This window comes from Podarcis raffonei, chromosome 9, assembly GCF_027172205.1.
Source record: "Podarcis raffonei isolate rPodRaf1 chromosome 9, rPodRaf1.pri, whole genome shotgun sequence".
Lineage (NCBI taxonomy): Eukaryota > Metazoa > Chordata > Lepidosauria > Squamata > Lacertidae > Podarcis > Podarcis raffonei.
Genome location: NC_070610.1, coordinates 33022990 through 33050593, shown reverse-complemented (window position 1 = coordinate 33050593; position 27604 = coordinate 33022990). Strand labels below are relative to the sequence as shown.

Genomic DNA, 27604 nt, shown 5'->3' with positions numbered 1-27604 from the left:
TGAAGGGATGTAGTATGCACATTATCATCTGAAGGGTGGTAGGATGCATAAGGATGCATAAGACCATTATGATCAGAGTCTGAAGTGAGTGAAGTACTGTATTATACACTGCCACTCAAAGACCCCTTTATATACCTGGGTCATTAGATGATAAGTTCAGAATCTAAAATTACATTACTACACCAATGGGTGGCTATTTTACTTGTACCATTTTAGCTACCCCTGAATGTCTGCACACTGCAAAATAGGCCATCTCACAATTTGTAAATATGAGCCTGCAAGTAGTTGCCCTCTGTCTATCATCTATCTATCTATCTATCTATCTATCTATCTATCTATCATCATCTATCATCTCTCTCTCTCTCTTTCTCTTTCTCTCTCTCCCTCTCTCCAATCTTGTAGAAACTTCAGGCAATTGATTGTGATTATATGTCTTTTGAAGTAAATACGCACAGGATTGGACTATTATGTCCAGAAAAAAGATTAAAATAAGGCAATAATCTTACTGTTTTCTACCTGATGTTCCCATGGTAATCAGGAATAAAGCAGCAAAGGCCCACATGGATCTAACAGAAGAAAAAGAAATCAGTTTGAAAAAGACAAAAACAACAGATTACTTTCAAAGGGTAGCAGATGTATTATTGGAAAGAGCAGGCTCTATAATTTTACAGGAGGAAATATATATTAATGATTTCTGACAACAACGGACACCAGACCTCTTGAGTAGCGCTTATTGATCATCTGACTTACAGATCTCTCAATATCAACAGAACAGGTTGCATCTTAACGCCTGCTAGACTTAAATGGGTAAAACCAGTCTAACTTAGCAAATTTATCCAAGCTGATTGCTGTGTCTAAGAGAGACATCAGATTCTGTCAGATGACAATGTGGTTATCACTTTAAATATTTTAGGATTATTTCACCAAAACAGCTCCTTTTTTCAGTATTATATCTGCATTCTCTGCCTATGGCTACTAGGCAAGTTGTTAAAAACAAGGCTAATATAGTTATATCTTTGAGAAAATATGAATTGCTAAATGAATATAATTATTAAAAGTTACATAATAGATATTGATGCTACCTGCATGTCCGTTATGTGTGTCAACAGATAAATATGTTTAGAAGACAGACGTACAATGTTTAAAATCAGCCAATTTTTTAATAAATGCAAAGATGGTTAAAACTAATTTGATATCCGACAAGTCATTGAAAAACTGATTTCCTTATCCTCCACTTTTTTTCTGCTTTTCTCCTTGATTGTACTACTGGCCTCTGACTGCCTAATGCCTTATTCATTCCTCATTTTCTGGGCAGATCACTAGTTTGTGAAGATAATTAGGGACCCCTGCTATTCCATCAGAGACTTGGATCTCGAGGCTAATTAAAATGAAGTGCTGCACATATGCAAGCAGCTGATAAAGGCTTGCAACAAGGCACCTGGAATCCTGGCATTTGGATAGCAGCAGTGGCAAAGAGAAGAGGCACGTCTTGGCAGCAGAAAAACTAAGAGGAAAGGCAGAGAATCCTTCACTTGCTGATGTCTTCCATGCTAATATTTTCCAATATGTCGACTGGCTAACCTACAGCAGAGCTCAAGCAAGAGAGACAGAAAGTATTTTTGGGCTCCCTTCATTATACTGTAAAATCTTTGGATGAAAAAAGGGAGCTAGAGCAGACTAGAATTTGGATGACCCGGGTTCAGATCCTAACAAGGCTGCAAGGCTCACTGGGTCATCTTGAGCCAATCACGCCTTCTCAGCTTGTCACATGCATCATAGGGTTGTTGTGAGCACAAAATGGGAGGTAGAAAACCATGCAAGCTCCTTAAAGGCGAGACGGGACGTGAATGCAATTTTAAAACAAGTGGTGCCTGCACATTAAGCCTAGCTGTGCAATTATTCCACCTCTTGTCTGGTGCAGAGGAATTACACATAGAATCAGAGAATTGTAGAGTTGGAAGGGGCCCTAAGGATCATCGGTTGGAATATGCAGCTGGATCAAACCTGCAACCTTGATGTTATCAGCACCATGCTCTAACCAGCTAAATTATCCATTGTTGGTTACATGATCATGTGTGAATGTGCGCGCATGCACACACATTCACGATCTCAAGACACATATCTATTCCTGGCACATATGCACAGCCTACACACTGGGGCACTGGATGAACTGGACCTCAGACAAATGCATGGATGTGAACTGGAATTCTTTGTAAGGGCACTTACACGCTGCTTTCACCCCCCCCCCAACTAAGTCATACTCAGAACAAACATCATTATCAATGGACTTCATTGGCATATACAATTATGATACACTGTGCTGCTGCAGGCTTTCGCAGTTTTAAGAAAAATAAGTCTCTCTTCTGCCACACAACCACGCCCAAGCCCTGGCAACTCTAAGGCTTCGCTTTCGGTGTAAATATACTCTGTTTTGCATCAACAGCAGCTCAGTCGGTGGAGCACGAGACTCTTAATCTCAAGCCCCACGTTGGGCAAGAGAGTCCAGCACTGAAGGGGGGTTGGACTAGACGACCGGTGAAGCCCCCGCTTCTAACTACTCAGAAACCTCACTGAGCTCAATGGGACTTGCTCCCCGCACCCCCGGTAAATGCGAAGAGGATCTGCAGCTCAAATATCAGTGAACTTGAATACGCGCCAGACACGCAGGCAGTTCCCCCGCCCTTTTTTTATGGAAGACAGAGGGAGGGACGGAAAGTGATCTAGGGGCTGCAAAACGCATTGGCAGGAACCCTGAAATCCCTGCCGTTCCTTCTACATGAGGAGGAGCTCTCGAGCTCAGAGCCGCCGGGACCCTGCGCACAAAACTCCCGGAGGCGGAAGCGCGGGGCGGGGCAGCGGCCAGGCAAGGCAGGCGGGAAATTTGAACGCTTTTTCTTTTTTCCCCCACGGCGGGAGGATGGTGGAAGGTCCCGGCTGCGCGCTGAACGGGGAGAAGATCCGGGCCCGCGTGGCCCCCGGGCAGGCGGTGCGGGGCGTGCGAGGAAGAGCCCCGACGACGCCCCCGTCCCGGTTTACAATCACTGCAGGACGAGGCGCTCCCGCGGCCGCCTCTTCCCCTAACGCGGTTAGTAGCGTCTGCACTCCGCAGCCCTTGTGGATCTAAATCTCCGCTCCACCCCCGCTGTGGTTATAGGAATGACTGCAGGGAAGGAGTCGGGCGGCGTTGTTCCCAGGGCTCCCTCCCCCCTCATAAGAGCAGAGGTTGATGGTCACCTGTCAGGGATGCTTTAAGTTAAGATAGATGACCCTCGGCGTTCCTTCCTATGATTCTAGGGCTACCCAAAGACACATCCAGCCAGATCTGCTTCTGGGAGCCCACAAGCAAAAACGAGGAATACCTGTGGTCTTCCAGGTGTCTTTGGACTGCAGTCCCCCCCCCCCATCCCTGACCAGCCTCCAAGTTGGCTGCGGACCTGCTGCTGATGGGAGTATTTGCTGATAACACCAAGGTTGCAGGTTTGATCCACTTTTGTGGCACAGCTGCATATTCCTGCATTGCAGGGGGAGGACTCGATTGATGCTCAGGGTCCCTTCCATCTCCGATTCTATGAAGATCAGTGAGCAGGATCCACACGCCAGCTTGCTTTAAGCCCGTTTTGCATATTATTGGTGTGATAAGGGCAGATTGCTAGTTCTGCTCCCTGGTGTTGGAAAAGCGCTGGCTCCTGGGTCTGAACACCCACACATTGGCACAGACGGGTTCCCGGGAGGAAGCTGTTCTTGTCTTGGCTTCCATACAATGAGGGTGCGGCATTGCAACAACAGCGCTTCCTGCCTCAGCCCCAAAGCCCCGTGATTGAAACGACTTGCTAGGATTACTTCAGCTGCTGCTCCTGAAAATGCATCCATTATAGAAAACCCATTTAAACTAATGGAAAAGACTGAATGTGTTATTGGTTGTGTTGATGGGATTTTAGGGGTGTATCAGCGTGTGATGCGTTTACAAAGGTTATTGCCATAAGCAGATTTGCAGACTGTAAAGGGGGGAAACGGCACATGAATACAGTGGTACCTCGGGTTACATACGCTTCAGGTTACATATGCTTCAGGTTACAGACTCCGCTAACCCAGAAATAGTACCTTGGGTTAAGAACTTGGCTTCAGGATGAGAACAGAAATCGTGCTTCGGCGACACAGCTGCAGCAGGACGCCCCATTAGCTAAAGTGGTGCTTCAGGTTAAGAACAGTTTCAGGTTAAGAACAGACCTCCAGAGCGAATGAAGTTCTTAACCCGAGGTACCACTGTACTTAAATAAATCTTACCATTGAGTTTTTACCAATGATATTTGCATGGCAAGTATGGTGCCCTTTGGTCCCCTTCATTCCATTTTGTTAGGCTCTATATTACAATATTGTGGCACAGTATTGGGCAGGTCATGTGAAACATTGTATAGGTTGCAACAGTGATGTATACCATCCAGGCTGCCGGTCCTGTTCCTAAAACTAAGCATCTGCAAGGTTGCCCAGTAAACATTCCTTTGTCGCATGTCAGAATTACAACAGACATAATTGATTGACATGAGGTTTGTATAGCTGACATAATCATCTCGTCCCCAGTAATCATCAGTTCTGACTGTTTCAGTGATTTCGGGCAGCTGTTTGTGAGGGTTTTTTTGTTTTTTGTTTTTCCCCTGCACAAAACACTTAAAAAGAAATAACTGGCAATCTGTAATATATTCTTGCCATTAACATAATAAATCAACCATAACGAGTCTGATTAATTTGAAGAGTTGGTAGAGCTTGGGCAAACATCTAACACATGTAAGAAATAATGAGGAAAGTGTCCTCGAGTCACTTTGCCTAATTAGGAAGATGGCAATTTTTTAAAAAAAATATTAAATAAATAAAAATAAAAAATTATTATAAGGAAGCCCGTTATACAATATCTGCTATAGAGTCACTGTCATGGAGGTTTTTTTTTTTAAAAAAAGAAAAGTACAGGGAAAGATCACATACTGAAATTGGCTCACAGGGAAAAAAAAAGCAAAGCAGGTGGATGGAGTTGTTTGTTTGCTTAAAAATGTACTAATGAGGCTTGCTGTTGGTGTGAATGCACAGGACAAGGGAATAGGGTTCTCCTCCTCCGCTTCCCCACTTGCTTTCCCCATGTACACAGCATGCAATTTCTCCACAAGTTTTGATCACTTGTGTTGCCAGCATAAAATTACTCTGTTGGGGCTTGTGGAACTTTATAGAGGAAAAGATGTTGGAATATAAATGAGCAGCTTGGGTTAATGAGCTGTGAACATCCAAGGCTGTATTCCTGATTGGTGGGGTGAGGGGTACGGAGGAGACTCCCCACCCACCCACCCTGTCTTTGTTCAAGTGCAAGCAAGGAAATTTTATTAGAGGCAACATAATCCTCAAAAGTACTCTGGTTACGTGGTCTTTCGTTGGAAATATATAGTAAATATTCCAACTTGAAAATGCACAAAGCGTTCTCTGTTTAGGTTGTTTGTAAAGACATGTTTGGCATAAACAGTAAATCCTGACAGCACTTCGTATATATATATTTTAACAAGTGGTAACTTGTATTTTGCCTTTGTAACAATAACTTGTGTTGCTTTTCCCTAGGATACTGTAGCTTTTTTTTTAATCTGGGCACCTTGTAGCTGTACACAAAGCCAAACAACTCAGCACTTGGCACTGAGCCTGGTGTGTTTCCCACAGAAGGCCCCACATCCAATCTCTTGACATCTGCAGGTGGGGCTGAGAAGGCTCCCTGCCTGAAACTTTGGAGAGTCACTGCCAGTCTAGCCTAGACAGCACTGAAGATGGACCACTGGTCTGATTCCATATAATTCAGCTGCCTGTGTTCCTGCTTAATGCAACCCTTTGGGAACAGGCCATGCCCATAGCTCAGTGGTAGAGCATCTGATTTGCATGCAGAAGGTCCCAGGTTCATAACCTGGCATCTCCAGGTGGGGATGGGAGAACACCCTTGCTGAAACCTTGGAAGGCCACTGCTGGTCAGGGGAGACAGTATTGAGCTAAATGGGCCAGTCTAGGATTCCATGATTTCCTGAATTCTGTGGTGTGACTTGATGAAAGGCAGCTTCCTATGCTACAATCCTTCTGTCTGATCTGCACAAACAGCAGATCATGTGGTAAAACATCTTGGATTTGATTGTTTTATAAAATTAGTTATACTGTATTCTGCCTTTGGGGGCATGCCTTACCCAAGGTAGCTCACAGTATCATGAACCCCCCCCCCCACTAAACATAGCAATATAAAATAGTCAGTCTTACTTACTTGAATTTCTTCACACCTCAGTGGCAGGCAAGGGGAATCGCATGACTAACTGCACCTCCCAAACTTGCGCACACAGAAAACTACATATAGTGTGTTTGGAGGAATTCGAGGTTATAATCTTTCTCTCTAGTTTTCATTCAGTGAGGGTTGTCTTTCACAAAACCATGTCATCCCCTTTCCTCAGTTTTGGGGTGTCTAAGAACATTTTTATCCTGTGATAAAGGTTTGTGGAGACTTAGTCCCCATTCATGTTAAATGTCAGTGACATGGAAGCCCTGTGGTATCTTCTTGTGTTCCTCTGGTAAGTGTCTGGATACAAAAAAACCTGCAGGGTCAAGTTCAGTTGTATGATTTCTTCCAAGCTGAGGTGGCCACTGGGCCGGGAGGCAGGGTGATTATAGACTACTAATAACCAATGCAATTGACTGTGCTAGTAACAGTCCCTTTTTCCGTATGCTTACTGGACTCTAGCTCCTTTCTCCAGAGAATATACTTTGAAAAGTAAAGTCATTTCCCGAAAGCAGTTTTCAAACAGTTTGTGCATAGTTAACTTGGAAAAGGTATCATCTACTTGTTGTACATGGCCTCTGCTATTTAGGAGGTGGTAGTTTAAGGCATCATGCCATGGGTGGATTTGCTTCCAGATGATTGCCAGTGATGGTCTAGCCTTGTTTAGCTTGAGGAAAAAACGACATTCATGGTTAACAATGGCAGGGCATAGTATGTGGAAGCCTACAGCCAGCATGGCACACTGTAAACCAAGGAACTCTTTCATTACATGTTGAACAGAATAAGCTTCAGTCCACCCTTCCTCATGAGCCTATTTTTACTTGAATCACAGTCACAAAGCTGGATGAATTTCTTGCTTTTGTGGTGTGATTGGGAGAGCAAAAATGAAGCGGTTGTCAAGCATCTGTCAGGCCACAATGTATGGCCAGTGGGCTGAGTTTGCCTTGAGAATGAACCAGTTATGCAGGGCTGGTGTAGAAAAACATCTGAAAAACGAGGTCATTATCAACTGTATGCCTTGTTGGATGCACTCAAAAGTAAATTGGCCCTGAAACATGTTATTGAAATGCACCAAACTATTCAAAACTGATACTGGCTTTGGTCAGGCTGATGGAAAACCACTTCTAAAGAAACCTAAGTTCGCTCCCATTCACCCTCAGATTTTATGCATCCAACAGCAAGTTGTCATCCTGTCTGAAATAATCATAAATTACACCATGACCTTCAGTTTACAACATGTTCTATTTCACAAAGACATCTAGAAATTCAAAAAACAAATTGGCAATTGAGAAAACAGCAATCTTGGGCCTTTAAATTATTTAATATTGTGTGAGTAGCAAGGAAGATATTTCATAAACAGTGTCAGCATATTATAGTAGTTTGGCAAATAAATAGCTAAGTGTTGATGCATAGTGTTCAGCATTTAGCGTGTAGTCTTCCAAGAGCTTTTGCTTGAATCATTTCTTACATTCTGTTGTACTGACAGAAGGGTCCTAGTGGATAACCATAGACTTGCACAAGTTGGCTTCATACAAATATTTGGGTATTTGGTTTCATGAGTGTTTCAGCTGGAAAACTCTGAGCAAACTGGCAAGGACCAAAGCAGAGCTTAGCATGGATGTAATTAGTTTTCTTTTGTACAAACATTGGAAGATTTGTCCAAGTGGCCATTTATGTTTTTAAAACCAACATTTTGATCTCAGATTCTTTTTGGTGCACCTATTTGGTTTCTGTGCTTTTAAAATCTATCTAGAAGGAGTTCCATCATACATTCTTAGATTTATATTTGGCACAAAATTCCCTTTACTTATTTTTATTTTATTGTTGTTGTTATTGTTTTCGCATCACTCAGATGATTAGGAATAAAGTATCCAGTCAAGATGTCTTGAGTGTGCTTAATGGATGTGTTTACAGTGGTGTGGAAACTCTAGGAAAGGAGCTGTTCATGTATTTTGGACAGAAAGCCTTGAGGTAAGTAAAGTGTACATAATTTGGAGGAAATATTGCCCAACTTTATTAAGCCTTGTTGAAAAAACTGGGCTTTAAAAAAGGTGTTGCTTGCTCTCTCCATCTCTGCACGCTGACATGGTTTGCGTCTCACACTAAGCCAAACCATGGTGTAGCATGAACACTCAAGTGCAGCTCCCAGAGAGGAGCTCATGGTTGCCTTGCTCCTCCTTGGTGGTTCTGTTGCTAAGCCCATGGTTCAGCTTACTCTGTCATCCAAACCAGGGTTCTTGGTTTAGCTCTCCTGAACAAACCACAAGCCATAAACCATAGGACAAACCTTGGTTAAAACTCATGGTGAGTCTGGAGAGAGCTAAACCATGAGCCTGGGTTCAAATCACACACCAAGCCATGACTTAGCTCAGTGAAAGCATGACAATGACCCGGAAGGATCAAAGTGGCTGCATTACTTCTCTGCGTACCTACACGCTTTTGTGATAAGTTGTGGTTTGGCTTAGTGCGGCATTTGAACTAGGCCACTAAACGCATTCTCATACCAACTGCAGACTTTTCAACCGTTGACATAATAATATAAGAAGAGCTCTGCATCTGGTTGTAGTGATTGTCTAGAACTGCAGAAAAGAGAGGAAGCTGGTAGACAAGAGTCTGTTTGTAAGTGATGCACAGTCTAGCAAAAAGCCGTTTGTTCACGCAGTATGACAAAGGCCTTCATTAGCAGATTGGTGCTCACATGGAGGTGAATGTGTTGAGACAAATATATACCATATATAGCTAAACCACTGATGACCATAGAAGGGGAAGATTAAGAAACAAAAATTTAATAACAATTACAGCAAAAGAAGAACCCCAACTAAAGCCCCAAACAATACCCCAGTTCATCAGTCTGTTCAGCAGCCATAGCCATTGTAGTTGGAGTTATGCCAAAGTAGGGGATAAGCTAGAAATAGTTAATGTTCTGAACTGAGGGATATTCAGAAATGTCTTTCTTTTCTAGGATCCACTTTGGCATGAATGGTTCCTTGCGTATAAGTGCAGATGCAAGCCAGAACAGAAGTGGAGAATTGGCAGTTCTGGAAATACAACTGACTAATGATTTGGTTTGTTTCTACGATGCAACTGTTGAACTTAGGTAAAGCCATGAATGTTTTCCTGTGATATGTTTTTACAAGAGTTCCTGAAGGGGGAAATACTGTGGCTCCAAGTTGGAAACATTGCAAGATGGCTTAAATCAAGCGAAAACTATGCTTAAATTCAAGTAGTTCCTTTTATTTGTTTTATAAGCGGGGTGATGGTGGTAAAAGGATAGATGTTTGCAAAATGCCTGGATACACACTGGAAATAAATGAATAAATTGTTATCCATAAAACTGACAAAAGAATATACTGCCCTCTCACAAAATATCAGGGTATAACATGTATAACACTACATTGGACAGCGATATAAGAACATGTGTGTAAGATCACATATTTGTACTCCACATTTAATGGAGAATAGTTGCTTCCTTGCAATCTTTGCTCATAAATAAATGCATGTTTGTACTAGGGCTTCAGGGTTGAATCAACTTATTCATTCATTTCTTAAAAGTTGACTAAAAATATGCCCTTATTAATCAGGCAACAGATTTCTTCCCCTCCCTACCCACCCAAAGTATTGCTATATAGTAATGGGAGTCCTGTAGTCTTCCAGATGTTGGTATACAAAGAACAGGTGATGGCCTGGTTGGTTGTCTCACCCACCTGCCAAAGAGATCTGGGATGGGATTTTGTTCCATCCACTGGAAAAGGTTTCACACCCCTGGTTTGCTTAGACAAGCTAATTTCAAACTTTTGCTTATGAAGTTTTATTCAATAACCCATAGTTACGGTTAACCACAGTTTACGGTTCTGGCATAATGGTAAACTGTGGTAAATCAGAATGGAGCTTAAAAAAGGGGGGGGGGAGTTCCTGGTTTAGAACTATGGATTGCTTCCTGCTAAATCCAGCCTGGCTTTGGGCAGTTTTGTTTTTTCTCTCTGATATTACCTACTGATAAAACAACTACTTAAATATTTTAATTGCACAATGCATTGCTTACCTACTCTCCGCTTACAACATATCCCCCCCCCTTAACCTTGCAGGAATGCTGCTGAATGTGAACAGAAAGTCAGAATGCTAGAAAACTTGGATGTGTGCTCTCCAAAATTTAGTTTTTTAAGAGCAGAAGGTGAAATTAAGAAGCAAAAGGGACGTATGTTATGTGATGTGTTGCTCGACCAGGCAGTCCTACCTGGAGTGGGAAACATAATAAAGAATGAAGCACTTTTTGACAGTGGTCTCCATCCAGTTGTTAAAGTATGTGAAATATTCCTGGCTTCCTCCTACTTGCAGGTTTGAATTGCGAGAACCAGAGTTTAAGAAAATATATGCAAATCTGTACCATTTTCATAATGGTAACAGAATATTAGGCACCTGGCCATGGCAGTTTCAAAAAGCAGATCCTCAAAAGAATCTTGTCACAAAAGGGATGTGGCATGCAAGTGGTCTTGAGAAGAAAATAATTCAGGTTGATATTTCCATATTGGGCAAGTGTGCTAAAATGAACAGTTTAAAAAGTAGTAAAAACTCACAAAGTATTCAAGCACAGTGGTACCTCGGTTTATGAACAGCCCTGTTAACGAACTATTCGGTTTACGAACTCCGCAAAACCAAAAGTAGTGTTCCGGTTTGCGAACTTTACCTCGGTCTACGAACCGAAGCCAAATGGTGGAAGGGCACTATCGGTGGGAGGTCTCATTAGGGAAAGTGCCCCTCAGTTTAAGAACGGATTTGGTTTAAGAACGGACTTCAGGAACGGATTAAGTTCATAAACCGAGGTACCACTGTATCTTTTTTAAAAGCCATATGATGATAAAATTGGTCCCTGATGATGATTTTCTGGTGCCTGAAAAGTCCTATGATGATATTTATCTCCTTGGGGGTTCCTGACTTTATGTGTGCCGCCCCCCGAACCAAATCCTTGCGTAAATGGTGGGTCCACTGTATATCAACTCCCTACATTTGATCTGGAGAGGCCAGTGGGAAAGGGGACCTGGAAACAGCCATAGTTCAGTTGTAACCAAGCTGATTAAAATTCCAGCACTGATTCCCTTTAAATGATTGTCAAGACAGAAGTTAATGGCACTACCTGGTGTTCATGTTTGTGGTTGAATTTTATACATGTCTTCTCAGAAGTCCACAGACTTCAATGTGGTATACTCCCAGATACATATCCATAGGATACCAGCCTTAAAACAATTCTAGTTGTCCCGTTACCAGTGATGTGGCTTCTTAAGATAGGGGTTCCATGTCCTCAGCCTTTCCTTGTTTTAAGCAGTGACCCACTGTGGTTTGGAGAGTCCTTGGCTGTCATTTTTAAAACCTCTGCTCCAAATTCCAGGCCTGTCAGCTAACGGATGAGCAAGTACATCACTTGGTGAAAATGACTCGGGATTTCACGCTACTCTTTTATAAGGTAGGGAGAAAGCCCTTTCTCAAGAGATCTTCGAAAACTGCATTAAAATGTAAATGCTGAACATGTGTCTTGATAGTAAAAATGTTTTTAACACCATTAGTATAAAATTGCTTCACCCAGCCAATTGATTGAAGAGGCTTTTTCTCCCTGGCTGATTGAAAATTGCCTGTGGAATCCAAAGGGAAATGCACTTGAGTCTTTTAATTTTCATAGGACTTGGGGCCAACTGATGTATTTAGAAAAAGTAGGAAAGAGCTGTGCCACTCCACTAGAGAGCCCAGGCAGAGAATTACATGATTCAATGTTCCCAAGCCATCAGAAATTATCTGGATGTAGAAAGGTAGCACAACCAGGGGAAGTGGTTTTGGTCTTCAGCATGCTAGGTTTCTGTTTGATTATTTTTTTAATAAGAAAAATGTAATGTGAACTCTCCTGGAGTGCTGCACTATTAGTGTTTTCTGTCTAGGTGGTTGGTGCTTAAGCACCATTGATGGCAACTGCCAGAGAACTCGTAACTAACCCATCATCCTTTGCACTGTCCTTAAAAGATGAATTGCATTGCTTGACGTCTTGCTTACCTATAAGTCAGAAAGCTAGGGGAAATGTTGATGGTTTCTTTTCTCTTTTTTGGCTGATAACCTTTTGCTTATTTTGCAAATAAGAAATATGGGTTTGTAACATATATATATATATATATACTGTATATAAAACTTTTTAAAAAATTAAAGAGCTTATTGGTTCACAAAAAAAATGTGCATTGTTGAATTTCAACCAAGGGGAAGCGAGGAAGTCACTTAACAAGGTCAATAAGTATAATTTTTAATAAGGTTATGATTTTTGTTTGTTTGTTTTGTTCATTTATAATTTTGTGAAAATTAATTTAAAAAATTGAGAGAGAAAATGTGCACTGTCTTTTTCTGACAACAACAAAAGCCCTGCAGTGATTGACAAGCAATTAAAAAAAGGCAATGATAAAGTTATAAGAACACATTAAAAGCAGATTTAACAATATAGTATCATTTGTGCTGCCCAAGGAAAACAAACCTCTTTGCCCAGTGCCAACAAGGCTGATGCATGGTTATTCCTCTCTGGGGAGATCATTCTATAAAGGGGAAGCTAATTTCCAGGACAGAAAAACAGCAAATTGTCAAATTCATGGAACATTTTTTAACTGCCCAAAGTGTGAATGTATTTAAATCTCTCTTTTTGGATTTTATTTTATTTTTTCTAGTCAAGGATAAAATGATTTGACAATGGGCTGGAGCTCTGGCTTTCTAAATCACATGAATAATAATTCAGTTCTCTGTTCTAGTGTCGCAAGACGGGATCAGCGTTGTATAAGCATTACAGGGTGTACAAGCGCCCTAACTGTAGTCAGTGCAGAGCAAAGATCACAGTGTGCCGCTTAGGAGAGAATAACAGAATGACGTACTTCTGTCCTCTGTGCCAGAAGGACAAGCCTCAGCTTGTGGATCCTGGGTAGGTTGTTCACCTTTATCAAACATTTTCTAAATTATCTCAGCATTCTGAGAAGAGCTGGTTTTAGAAATGCTAACCTTTTGCTCAGTAGCTCTCCAGCTTGTCCAGTGTCAAAATCCAACCTTTGGCGTTTGTTTGTTTTAAATGGCATTCTGTATTTTTCTGTCACTCCTTCCTCCTCTCTCTGGGCTACCCCTGCCCATTTCCCAGCCACCTGAATTAAGCCAGCAATTCTGTACGGTAAACCTTGGAGCAAATCCTATTGAACTTATTGGGACCAAGTAGATATGGATAGGCTACCACAGGAAAAGAGTTGAATGTGCACCAGGGATGTCCAACCGGTCAATTGCTATCAATCTATGTTTACAAAATGCCTGAATACACTGGAAATAAATTAATAAGTTGTTATCCGAAAGAATATACTGCCCTATCACAAAATATCAGGGTATATAACATGTTTAACAGTAAGATCACATATTTGTACTCCACATTTACAGGAGAATAGTTGCTTCCTTGCAATCTTTGCTCATAAATAAATGGATGTTTGTACTAGGGATGCAGGGTTGAATCACCTTATTTTTTAATTGTCCTGATTAATCAGGCAACAGACTTCTTCCCCTCCCTCCCTACCCACCCAAAGTATTGCTATATAGCAGGGATGTCCAACTGGTCAACCGCGATCTACTGGTAGATCGCAGGGCCTCCCTGGTCGATCCATGTCTTTCGTGTGATCCTGACTGATTCACCCCCCCAAAAAAATACTTTGGCTCCCTAAAAAAAGCTTAACAACTTTGGTCAATCCAATGGGTAGATCACTGCAAGTTTTTTTATAGTGTGAGTAGATTTCAGTCTCTTGGGAGCGGGACTCCCTGTAGTACATCAACGGAACTTAGTGATATAATGAACATTTCCTGCATTCCATGAGCAAGGCTGCAATCCTAAAGGCACTTTCCACAGAAAGTGGGGTACAGCAAGGCTGCAATCCTAAATCCTGGTAAGGAAGTCCCATTGAACATGGTGAGGTTTATTTCAAGGAAGGCATGCATATGATTGTGCTGTAAGTAGCCCACCTACTTTTTCTTTGTCTTCCTTTAAACATTTTTCATCCCACCTCTTCTCTCCCTTAGACAAAGTGGTTATTTTTAGGGCCGTATTCCCTGATTCTAAAACAGTAGGGTTAAGGAGCGCATTCACTGCTGGAGTCACACAGATATCTTATTTTCATCCCCTTGTTTCTCTCATGCAAAATAATGCAGGCAGCAGGGTTTCAGCTTGTTAAGCTGCAGATGGAGGATGTCTACTGAGAGCACCAGGGGGGCAAGCTTTTATTGAGAATATTTTCTCCACAATTCAGAAAAGGGGAGAAAAGAAAAAATCTGCTACCTTCTAGCTAAATTGGAATAGATTTTCAGGGAGGATCGTTTTAAGAACACAAGAAGAATTCTGCTAGTTAAGACTAAAGGCTTGCCTAGTTCAGCATCCTGTTTCTCACCTTGGTCCAGGAGATACCTCTGGAAAACCCAGAAGGCGGGCAGCAGCCTCCTCTCGTGGATGTCACCCAGTGGTATCCATGTATAGTGGGACCTCGGGTTACATACACTTCAGGTTACATATGCTTCAGGTTACAGACTCCGCTAACCCAGAAATAGTGCTTCAGGTTAAGAACTTTGCTTCAAACCGTTGCTGTGAGGGCAGTTCTCTGGCCTGATGCAACACCTGCCTTTTTCTTAGAATGAATTATGTGTTTGTCCTCTTCTCCCCCCCCCAAAAAAAAAATTGGGTGTACTCTTTGGGTAGGTGCATTTAAGACTGCAGTGATAGCATGCCACGTTAAACTATGGTTTGGTCAGGATAACAGACTGCTGAGATGGGAAAGCAAGAATAAATATGTGATTGAAAATGGCTTCCATCATTCATTCCGTTCCCTGGTTTCCAAATCACAAGCGGGGAGCCTGCACATTAGCATCCTGTCCCATCTACAGGCTGCCCCCACAATGAATGGATGTTGGAGGCTGTGGGTTTGGAGCTAGCAAGCATAAGTCCGCTCTCTCCTTCTCATATGATTGATTCTGGAATACATGAGGAACGATGCCCAATCAGGGTTATTTTGTTGAAATCCAATTTTAAAGCATGGAAGAATTTGAGAATTAGGCTGGAACACAAAGTTCCCTTTTATGTCCCCCCCCCCAAAAAAACTCCTCTATATCTAATAATCTCAGTGCAAGATACACAGAAACATGAAACAACAGTTCCAATCACAAGCGGGGGAGGGAGTGGGCAGACTTCTCTTCTGATCTACACGTGTCCATTGGAACATGTGTATAGAGCCCTCTATGTATGGCAGCTGTTATGACTGTACAGGGCAAGGGAGGAACCTAATCTCCATCACTTCCTGGCCTAGCATGTGAAGCTTTTAATGTTTGATGTATTAGAGGATTTTAATATTTTTTTGGAAGCCGCCCAGAGTGGCTGGGGAAGTCTTGAAGGGCTGGATTGCATAGATCAGGGATTGGCAGCCTGTGACCTTTCAGACATTGTTGGACTTCATCAGTTCAAGCCAGCATGGCCAACCACCAGGAATGGTTAGAGTAATGATTGAAGAGCTTCCAGAGAGCCAAGCAGTAGCCACCCCTGGTATAGATGGCTGATATGCCACTGTGTTTTATCACCCAGTGCTTTGAAATAAGTAAACTCTTATTGTTGTTTTTGGGAAATACACTTTTGAGGAGCGGTAATAGTGCCCTTCCCATTCCATGTCTCGATAGCCAAGTTCATAGCCTTGATAAACCCTCAAGGCGAAACTGGAGCCTCCAAGCTATCAGACGCAGCAGCCCAACTTTCCCCCTCGCTGGTGGCCAAGCTATTAGAATCCAGTGTTGAATCTCCCATATAACCCCTGGTGGAACACAATGCTCAGAACAAACCTCTCAACATGTTAACATCAATTTCCCCCTTTCTTTCATTGTGCAGCAAACTGCCAGGAAGAAATGGTTTAATTGGCTGGGCGTACAGCAGGGGGTCGTCTTGTAAGGAACAAGTTGCTCAGGAATCGGAAGAGGAGTGGGCCTGTACACTATGCACGCTGATAAACAAGCCATCTGTCAAACTCTGTGATGCATGCCTGACTCCAAGGCCTGAGCGTAAGTCTATATGGTTGTCTGACTGGCATCGTAATGTATTACAGCAGTGCAAGTAACATGGAACCGTTTTGCTTTGCTTTGTGTTGTTTCTACTCCTGTTCACAACATACAGGTAATATGTTAATTAATACGCTGGTCCTAAATGCCTATTACTTGCCCTAATGCTTCAAATCTGAAATAGTATATGAGGAGGAAGACAAAGGATATCATTGATATTATTTTATTTCAGAGTTGCTTTATACTTTCTGGCATGGTGCATGCACTGTTCCCTCCCCCTCTCTTTTTCTCTCTGCAGAAAATGCCACTCCCATTTAGCTAGACATGTCCCCAAACATTTAGAGACATGTGACGGACATGTGGTTGGAATTGGGAAGCTGCTATTGGATGTGGCTTCCTGACACGTGTTTATTGCTTATTTGTTATCTTTTCTTTGTGGACTTGACCACTTTGATGTGTAGGAACTGTAGGGGTAGCTAGCCTAGTTTGAGGGCCTGCTCTGTTTCCCCAGGCAAATTCTTCTGGGACCCCAAGACCTGGCCAGTTTTCATGACAGCATCAACAAGGAAAAAATAGTGGGACGCAGCACGGGGGTTTGTCAGGGCCCAAATTCCTGACATGGATGCAGATCTTCCCTTCCCCAGTCATTACACCAATGAATAATGAGTGGGGAGAAAGAATGATAGCCAACCATGATTCATCTAATCTGTATGCATCAGCTATGGAATGGGATGGGGGGGCAGTCTGCTGGTGTGCCTTTTGCATGTGTGCATAGATGAGGCTGTGTGGCGTGGAGGGTTGGACAGGGCCAATATATACTAGCCACCCCAAAGTCCCAATTAAAAACTAAAAAATGAGAAGGTCCTTAGGTGTCCTAGCTATATGGGGTGGGAAGAACAGACAGCCCTTCTTTCCACACACCAGGAAAGAAATTCAGAGGAAATCCTCTCTCAAGAAAATTAAGATAGAGAAAGGTTATATGAAACAGCCCTGAGCAGATGCCCGTGTTCTTAGAATCTGCATTATAAACCCAGAAACTTGTCTCAAGGAACAACTGTTTGTGCGATAATAGCATGTTCCTTTTGTAACTCAAATATATACTTTCACAGCTGTTATCCCATCCCATACTGCATGAATTATTCAGTTAAACCTTTGGTACTTTTTGCAGATTTCAGCAACTTCCCTGAATTGTCAGACCAAATGTTCCATAAATTGAAACGGAATGCATTTGTAAGGAGAAAAAAAAATCTTTTATAGCTGGAAGGGACAAAAGCTGTCCTCCACCCTGTTAGTATTTCAAAAACAATAGAAGTGTTTGTGTGTGTGCATGAAAAGTGTTTAAAACCTGTAATAAAATTGTGATTTTAAAACTAAGTGTTGAAACTTCACATGGGTATTTTTTTGACACCTTTTACAGTTGGAGCACGGCATTTCCGTGTGCTGCTCTGGTTCACCAGAAGCGGCTTAGTCATGCTGGCCACATGACCCGGAAGCTGTACGCTGGCTCCCTCGGATGAGTGCCGCAACCCCAGAGTCGTCCACGACTGGACCTAACGGTCAGGGGTCCCTTTACCTTTACAGTTGGAGCAAACCCCAATCACTCAGCAATGATGTCTTTCATTTCTCCCACAAAGAGGAGAGCTGCAGTGTTCAGCTTCTAATCTCTGAGGCACCCTACTTCTCTGCCCTGCCCTACCCTGATTGTATTTCCTCCCTTCTCTTCCATGATTCTCTCCTCCTTGCTGTCTCTTTCCTCTACTTCCTCCTAGAATCATAGAATCATAGAGTTGGAAGAGACCACAAGGGCCATCGAGTCCAACCCCCTGCCAAGCAGGAAACACCATCAGAGCACTCCTGACATATGGTTGTCAAGCCTCTGCTTAAAGACCTCCAAAGAAGGAGACTCCACCACACTCCTTGGCAGCAAATTCCACTGTCGAACAGCTCTTACTGTCAGGAAGTTCTTCCTAATGTTTAGGTGGAATCTTCTTTCTTGTAGTTTGGAACCATTGCTCCGTGTCCGCTTCTCTGGAGCAGCAGAAAACAACCTTTCTCCCTCCTCTCAAACAGGTGGCTGTCCAGTCTCTGCTTGAAGACCTCAAGCAAGGGAAAAGCCACCTTTGCCCCATGGTATTTCTTTTCATTGTGCTCTGCTTTCAAAGTGTCTCCCAAATGTTCAACCAAATATTTACCCAGCTGTAACTTAAGAACAAATTAAGATTAGATCTGGTTCTGTCCTGTGGGTCATGTCTGCTAACTATGCAGAGAAACATTATAAAAGCTGATGCGCTTTTACATGCTTACTCCCCAAGTAAGGTATGAGTGGAGGGGGGTCTCATACTGGGCATGCATATATAATCAGTGCAGTTTTGAAATCAATGCTTCAAATCAGTGTGCTTTCAATAGGTTCAGTCTGCCATTTTGATTCAAAATAGTATCCAATTATATCCAAACATAGACAGAAGGCTGCTCCTCAATCTCAGGATCCATCATAGGTGACGATACCTGTTCACATAGTGAACAAGCTACTTTCCAAAATTATACAGTAGATGTGAGTGTATTTGCTAAGTGGAGCAAGTAAGCACCAACCTTTTTCAAATATCTTAGGGTCGAGGAACAGCTCATGCTCAGAAAGCTTGTGCTTTCTGCTGTGCTGCTCTAATTTATCAGGCTCCCCCCTCTAATGGACAAGCCAGTTTCTTTTAAGAGGCTCCCCAAGTTTGGGTTAATATAATGTTTCCTGCATGTCCAGTCTCACCTGGATCAATTGCTGGCTATCCTTACCAACTGCAAATCAGGGGTGGGGAAACACCCACTTTTGCCTCTTCCTTGCCCAGCAATGGGCATGTGGCCCCAGAAGGTTGCATGGCCCTTGGACTGCTGTCCATTCCTGTCACTCTTCCTCTTCCAGGTCTATTTGTTTTGCACTTGATCTGCCAATTGCAGTCCCTGAGAAGGTGCCTTTACCCATAAGGATGACATAGACTAGTGAAATATGCCTGGAGTGGGCTTGGCTGTCAGTGGAGCACTGATGCTATAAGCATCTGGTAGGATCTTCCATTCGAAGCTCCTGGAAGCCTTTCACACTCTGGACCGCGACTGGCTGTAAGGGAAGGTTGAGAAAAGATGTGCCGACCTGCTGTAGGCCTTCTGGAGCCAGCAGAGTGCTGGGCAAGGGAGGTTAGCGAGCAACTGTATCTGCAGTCGGGAAGGATTTCTGTTGTCTGCCAAAGTTGCTCTTGGCTGATTGTCTTCCACTAAAATGTCAGCCCCAGGAACCTAAAGATTTAGTCTGTTCAGAAAGTCAGATTTGCCAATTAACTTCTCTCCTGGAATTTATGCACCCAGCTGGTTCCCTAGAAGCTGAAGCAGACCCAATACAACAAAGGCAGCGTGGCTTAGGGCTTTAGAAGAAAATCACGATAATGCTCTTTTTCTCTCTCTCGGCATCTTTCATTCCAGTTGTGAAGCTTTTGAGCTGTTATCAAAGTCCAATGCTGGCATCTAAAGACTTCTTTAACATATGTTTAAATAAAGCAACTTTATCTCAAAAATCTACATTAAAATAAAATCTAGAGAGCTTTTTTTAATAAAAAAGATGATGTAAGTAAAATGATTTCCTCAATGCTTATAATTAATACTTTTGTCCTAGAATCAGAACTGTAGAGTCAGAAGGGACCCCAAAAGTCATTTAGTCCAAGCCCCTGCAATGCAGGAATATCAATGCACAGATGGTCTCCCACCCAATTTGAAACCATACCGGATCCTGCTTAGCTTTGCAAATGTGCTTGCAGTTTCCCCCCCTCCACTTAATTAATGTATGTAAAATTCCCTTAATTAATTGAATGTATGAAATTTTACTTCCTCTGAAAAGGCCCTTTCTACATTCCCCATCCTTGCATATGTTGCTAGTGTGCATTCATAAGACTATTGCTGTCTTTCTACAATGCTAACTTGAACTGAGTTGAGTCCCATTGATGTAAATGGGGATGTGCATCAGCATCCAAGGCTAGTAGACATTATGGATAACTATTTCTTAAGGAAGAACTGTAGCTCAGTGCTTTGCATGCAGAAGGTCCAACATTCAATCTCTGGCATCTCCAGGGAGAGCTGGGAATGTTTCCCTGTCTGAAACCCTGGAAAGTTGCTTCTATTCGGGGTAGACAATGCTGAGCTGACTGGACCAGTGGTCTGACTTGGTGTAAAGCAGCTTCCTATGTTCACAACTATTAAAAGGATCTAGGGGTCTTGGTGGACCACAAGCTTCACAGGAGTCAACAGTGTGATGCAGCAGCAGAAAAAGTGAATACTGTTCTAGGCTGCATCAATGGAAGTATAGTGTCCCGATCAAGGGAAGTAATAGTCCCCCTCTATTCTGCCTTGGTCAGACCACATCTGGAATACTGTGTCCAGTTCTGGGCACTGCAATTTAGGAACGATCTTGACAAGCTAGAACATGCGTGATGCAACCAACATGATCAAGGGTTTGGAAACCAAGCCTTAAGAGGGTCTGTTGAGAGAATTGGGTATGTTTAGCCTGGAAAAGAGGAGGCAGATATGATAGCCACCTTCAAATATCTTAAGGGCTGTCACATGGAGCAGGGAGCATGCTTGTTTTCTCCTGCTCTAGAGGGTAGGACTTGAACCAATGGATTCAAGTTGCAAGAAAGGAAATTCCGACTAAAGAACTTTCTGACAGTAAGAACTGTTTGACAGTGGAACAGGCTCCCTTGGGAGGTTGGGAACTCTCCTTCATTGAAGGTTTTTAAGCAGGGGTTGGATGACGATGTGTCGTGTATGATCTAGTTGAGATTCCTGCATTGCAGGGCGTTAGACTAGATGACCCTTGGAGTACCTTCCAAATCTACCATGCTATGCTTCTATGATTAGTAGTGTGTAGATTCCAGGGGGTGATAAGTGGTTCAAAGAGGATACTAACTGGGATGTCTTCCTTTTCTTGCTATCTATTTTAAGTTCCAGAAATACAGAAGAACGAAGCTTTGGCAGCCTTTAACAGCAGCTTAATCAAGTACCCATGTAATAACTTTGGAAAACCAAGGGGAGAAATTAAGATCAACAGGAAAACTGTGTTTGGGACAACAACATTGGTGCTGTCAGATTTTGCTAGCAAATTGCCTCTGCCGAAGCATAATGGAAGCAGAAGTCTAACTCCAGATGGAAACTCTCTGTGTGATTCTTCACGAAATGATTATAACAGCACCAACCACCATGCTGTAAATACACCCGTATCATTCTCCCATCAATATAATTCTTTAAAGCCGGCACAGAAGAAACAGAAGATTGATTCCTCATCTTCATCTGTTGGGACGATCAATGAGAATTTAGCAATCAGGTTTGTTAATTCCAGATCTAAACAAGACTCCTCTAAAGTATATTTCATTGAATGTGGACTTGAAAGGTAGAAATTGATGGGTGCAAGGCAATGTTTAGAGGGAAGCATTGGTTTGGGGTTCATTGCGTGTTTTGCTTTTGAAGTGGTTTGATATATATTCTGTCCAATAAGGATAATAGGTAACTCATGAAACAGAGTTTGTTGCTGCTGTGTGTCCCTTATTTGTCACAGAATCGCTTGTGACTTGGGCAGCTTGTTAGATCAGAAGAAAGGGCAATTTGCCAAGCTCAAGCGGCTAACTGCAGTGGCAAGAGACTGGTTGCTGTGTCTTAGAAATGAAGTGGGGCAGAAGCCCTGGAACTTTACAGAATTTAATTGTAGGTGCAAGGGGGCCAGTGGGCTTCTCTATAGCACAGCAGAACAATGTATTCCTTGCTGCCTGCTTCCATACTTGGTAGCCAAGAAACAAAACTGCATTGTGATGTAGCAGGTGTAGCACCATGGTTGAAAGTGTTAGCCATGGACCTGGGAGACCAGGGTTCAAATCCTTACTAGGCCATGAAGCCCACTGGGTGCCCTTTGGCCAGTCTAGCGTACCTCACGGGGTTGTTGTAGGGGTGAAGTATTAATTAAAATTGTATACCGCCCTATGCCCATAGATCTCAGGGCGGTTCACAACATAAAATTGAGGCTGGAGAGAACCAGGTATGCCACTTTGAGCCCCTTGGAGAAAAAGACTGGGTATAAAGGCAATAAATTAATATAGTTGTACCTTGGTTCTCGAACGCCTTTGTACTTGTACATTTTGGTTCCTGAACGCCAAAGACCCAGAAGTAAGTGTTCTGGTTTTTGAATGTTTTTCAGAAGCCAAACGTTCAATGCGGCTTCCACTTGAGTGCAGGAAGCTCCTGCAGCCAATCGGAAGCTGCACCTTGGTTTTTGAACAGTTTCGGGAGTCAAACGGACTCCCAGAATAGATTAAGTTTGAGAACCAAGGTTCCACTGTAAAGGTATGGGGTGTATATAACCCATTTGAGTAAGGAGCCAAGTAAACCATTATCCAAAGTTGGACCTTTGGGGAGATGGTGAAGACTGAGAGGGGGTTGGAGGAGGATGTCAGAATTCCCAGGTAGCACTTTACGATGTACACAGGAGCGCGAGAATAGCACCGCCGGGTGGAATTTGGCCTTGACTTGTAGAATTATAGTAAAAAAAGGTTGGCTGCTGCTAAATCAAAGTAACAGGGAGCGAACTAACCTTGTTTAAACATTAACCATCAAGGAAGATGCCCTTGTGCCTTGTAAGCGATGATGCTCTCCAACTCTTCTGGTGACGCTAATGTTAGGGGAGAGTAAAGCTTCCCTGCCACCTTCATAAAATATACTTTTCTGCTCCGCCAGTCAGACTTCCTCCTCTGTGGAACATGATTGGGATCATTAAAGTAGCTTTGATCAAAGAGCATGGAAAATTGTCTCCGAAGCGGACACGTAGGTAGAGATCCCCATGGCCTGGTCTAAGACACTTGTAATAGCTTTCCAGAGGGGGAGACTATAATTGGAGGGAATTGGACCTCGAGTACGTCTTGCTGCTGCCAATTCGGAATGCCTTTTAAACAACATGAAAGGACAAAATTTATGCCAGCGACACCGGAATGGTGCTGTTTTATATTTTAAAAATTGAGATAAAATAAGAGGCCATGCAATTTGGGGACTTTAAATTTGCCACTTGCCCTTCATTTCAATTGTCTGGATGCTCAGTGAAGATTCCTTCAGTTTTATTTAAAGAAAAATCAAGTAGGGCAGGTAAAATATCCGGTTTCTCTATTTTGATCACTACACGTGTATAACAATGCATTATTGACAGCTGTGTACGAAAGGCAAGAGTGTTTGGTGGAAGGGAGGAAGAGTGTTGCTGCTGCTGTTGCTGTAACTAATCCCTTTTAACTTCATGCAGTTTTTATTATTCTTTTGCAACCTGTCATTGCAGAGCACCTCCAGTTAATATGACAGATGGTTCTTACACATTAAATACTGGCAACCCTCGCTGCAGTAAACACAGCCGCTTCTGTGTTCTTCGCGTGGTGAGGAAGGACGGAGAAAACAAGGGCAGGCAATTTTATGCTTGTCCTTTACCCAGAGAAGCCCGGTGCGACTATTTTGAAGTACGTGAGATTGCGTAGCCTTGCCGAGTACCCTTGAAGGGTACAACTTTTTCCCTCCAACCCATTATGATTACTCATGGGTTTCATTCGTACTTTCGGGATTAGTGTACTGGAAGGAGAATTACAATGTCACTGATGAAGTTAGCTTTCCTAGATAACTTCTAGACACATCGTGGCCACTGCAGAATGGTTTTCTGCGTGGAGTAGAGTCGTGGACTTTGAATTCAGATTTTACACTAAAAGGTTTTCATTTATTGACACTATTAAGAGTTAATAGACACATGGAAAGCTATGGCTCATTGATATCCCTTCCCCAGTTCTTAAAGCAGAAGCAGGGGGGATGCTCCTGTCAGTCACGAGCGGGATTTAACTGCCTGGCTTGGGTGACTTCTTACGTGGGGAGGGCACAAGAGAGTATTTATTTGAAGAGTGGAATTGATGCAGAGATGGGAATAGGGATTATTCTTCAATCAAGTAGCCATTGCTGTCCTTGAAAAGCTGGTGAATGGGGAGTTTGGGAGAGGGTTCTCCCCCTACTTCTCTGCCTCTTCAACCAATAGCCATCTATGGCAGTGATGGGGAACCTCAGTGATGAGGTTCGCCTTGGGCCTCTCAGTCAAGTCTTCAGCGCTCTCTCCAGGCCACAGACCTGCTTCACATCCTCCTGGGATGTTTTTGCCTCATTGTGGAATGTGTGGTGGTAGCTCCTTCTTGCTCAGATGGAGACAGATTTGTTCTTTCAATATACACATGGAGGAAGGAGCAGCACTTCTCCCAGACGTCATTGCAGCTTGTTGAAAGGTCTGAAAAGGGCTCCCTGTGCAAATTAGCGGTAGTCGCTGCAAAAAATAAATAAATCTAAGAATCTCTTTGTATGGACCTTGGCATCCTTTTCAGACCTTCTACCTCATGGGGCTGGGACCAGCAGAGGACAGATATGTTGGGAGTGGGGCCAGTGTATACACTCCTCTCCTCTCCACATGCTTAATATACACATGGAAGGAAGTTCTGAAAGGGGAGTAAAAGGCCCTCTCAACCAACTTCCCAAGGATAGGCTGAATGCAATATACAATAGATTATTTTCACGTGGGTTTTGTTCTGTTAACACAGCAATTACACTGGCCTCTGCTATGCAGTAAGGAGTGCAGTTATGTCATTTTGACCTTCAGATTCTGAAAAGGGAGAGAAGGAAGTTGGAAGTGTGGGGAAGTGAGATCTATTGCTATTCAGCTATGTGGTACCAGAACTTTACTTGGATAAATTGAACCCATGTTGCCTCCAGAGTCAGATAAGACTCCCGAAAACTCTACTCTCACAAAGTCAAACCAGTGGAGTTCAGGTGGTGAAACATATAGCGTATTTGAAAGAGAGCCATTTACCCTGATTATTAGCAGTTGCCACCTACCTGGCAGAATTAAAGTCGAGTTTCTTGCCACCGGTCTAAAAGAGGGATCTGATGTTAAAAGGAGAAATGATTTCTCTCTACAGTGGGCAGACCTGCATTTTCCCTTCTGCAATCACAGGAAGCGCAGCATTATGAGGACGGTGTTGAAGATTGGTCCTAATAATGGAAAGAATTTCTTTGTGTGCCCTCTTGGGAAGGATAAGCAGTGTGACTTCTTTCAGTGGGCAGAAAATGGTCCAGGAATGAAGATTATCCCAGGATGCTGAGCAATTCATCTCCAATACACCATCTGACGTTAATCTTCTCAAACTGTGTGTACAACGCTGCTCTTCTCTGGGAGATACTTTAGGAGGGTCATGATCAAGTGGTATCTTGCGATTGCAAATCCATCTAGATTATACATTTGGACATGCTTTCTTTTGTTCCCTCCTTCTAACTGCCTCTGTGATTTGTTTTATCTATCTAACACTAGAAGCTCTCATGTGGAAGGGTTAACATATCTGAACAATACCCGGTCGTATCTTTTGTTGTCTTGTTTCCTGCCACCCCACCCCACCCCAAATTGCTTAAATGCAGTCTTCAGGAATTATCTGGATTTAGTTGTCTCTCACAATGTGCTACAAATCTGTCAACAAAACATACATTTTTAGTCGGAGTTTGTACATGTTGTTTGTCCTTCAGCACTTTCCCCCCACTCCCAATTCTTAAGCTGTGTTTCCATAAACATTTATATTTCAATGCATTTAAGATGAATAGATTTTAATACACTTTGTAATCAGTTATGAAAGATTAATATATTCAATAAACTTGTTTCTAGCAATGACGAGCCTCTGTTTGTTCTTAAGGATTGCTCTGAATGAGCTTCTTGCCAAAGTAGAAGGGATGCATTTAACTAACATGCTTTATTGTTTGTTGCAGATCTGTAGGTCACCTTGCCATGGTTTTCCCTTCACCTTAATATTTCTCCATATAGGAACCTGTCCTAAGAAAAAAATGTTGCTCCTTTGGAACTGAACAGGTGGTCAATTTAGCTTGGCTTATGCAATCAGCCTGATCCCCTATGCAGAATTAGGCACACACATTTGGGTTGGTTTGGTGCATTAAGTCTGCATAAGCCACTTGCACTTAAATTTGGTGGAAATTTGGACAGCACTTTACCCATCTTTTTAGATCAATGGAGTTTGGCTAACAAGCATGGCAGAGTTGGCCACTCTCTTCTCATTTATTGGTGACCTGTGCAAATGGATTGGACACATGCCTATTTGGGAGTAAGTCCCATTGAATTTAGGATGATTTAGTTCTGAATAGACATGCATAGGGCTGGGCTCTTGGCATAATTCTTAAAGACAGCTCTGCCTCCAAACATTAGCTAGGTTAGGCACTGGCCAAGAGCCCCATGAACTCAGAAGCACCTCTTACCCTGCCCTCCCTGCCATGTCCCTGGGTGGTTGGTTTTTTTTTTTGGGGGGGGCAAATCTCTGCTCCCACCTGCAGTGTCCACCCATCATTTTAACTTTACCCAAAATGCAATGCCCTAGCCTATAGATCTACAAAATCTACACGCTGGTTAGGAATATAGATCCATGGTGGAGCATTGCATTTGGTGCAAATTAAGGTGATGGTTGGCCATCACAGATGGAAGCCCATTCAAAAATGGTAAAAGGTAAAAGGACCCCTGACCGTTAGGTCCAGTAGTGGACGACTCTGGGGTTGCAGCGCTCATCTTGCTTTACTGGCTGAGGGAGCCGGCGTACAGCTTCCGGGTCGTGTGGCCAGCATGACTAAGCTGCTTCTGGCGAACCAGAGCAGCACACGGAAACGCCGTTTACCTTCCCTCCGATGTGGTACCTATTTATCTACTTGCACTTTGACGTGCTTTCAAACTGCTAGGTTGGCAGGAGCAGGGACCGAGCAACAGGAGCTCACCCCGTCGCGGGGATTCGAACCGCCGCCCTTCTGATCGGCAAGCCCTAGGCTCTGTGGTTTAACCCACAGCGCCACCCGCATCAAAAATGGTACTGCCCGCTAAAATATAATGGGTGGGGTAGTCAGCAAGGAGAGCAGCAGGTGTAGCAAAGCAGAAGAAAATATACTGCATATTTATCCGGTGGGGGCCCTACTGAAATACCATTGTGGTAGATTCTGTAGGTGGATTGGCACAGATTTTCCTGTAGTTGCTCATTCAAAGATGAAATGCTCTCCCCATGGCTGCTGCTGCTATCCCAGACTTCCTCTGCTTCTTTGACCTGCTCCCCTGGCATATAGTTTTTCTTGGGAGTCTCTTAGAATGAGCACCTCCCGTGGCAATTGAATTGTACCTCATCTTCG

The 27604-nt window shown here is 43.0% G+C and overlaps 1 protein-coding gene across 1 annotated transcript; it reads left to right on the top strand.

Annotated features, from left to right (window-relative positions):
- The first annotated feature begins 2842 nt into the window (after window positions 1-2842).
- On the top strand, window positions 2843-26096 carry NEIL3 (nei like DNA glycosylase 3). Its single transcript, XM_053402819.1, has 10 exons — window positions 2843-3085; window positions 8136-8254; window positions 9246-9380; window positions 10369-10582; window positions 11667-11741; window positions 13054-13220; window positions 16191-16360; window positions 21332-21710; window positions 23697-23871; window positions 25360-26096. Exons 1-10 carry the CDS (start codon window positions 2918-2920, stop codon window positions 25540-25542), a joined length of 1785 nt encoding a protein of 594 aa, XP_053258794.1. The 5' UTR covers window positions 2843-2917; the 3' UTR covers window positions 25543-26096.
- Window positions 26097-27604: the final 1508 nt, after the last annotated feature.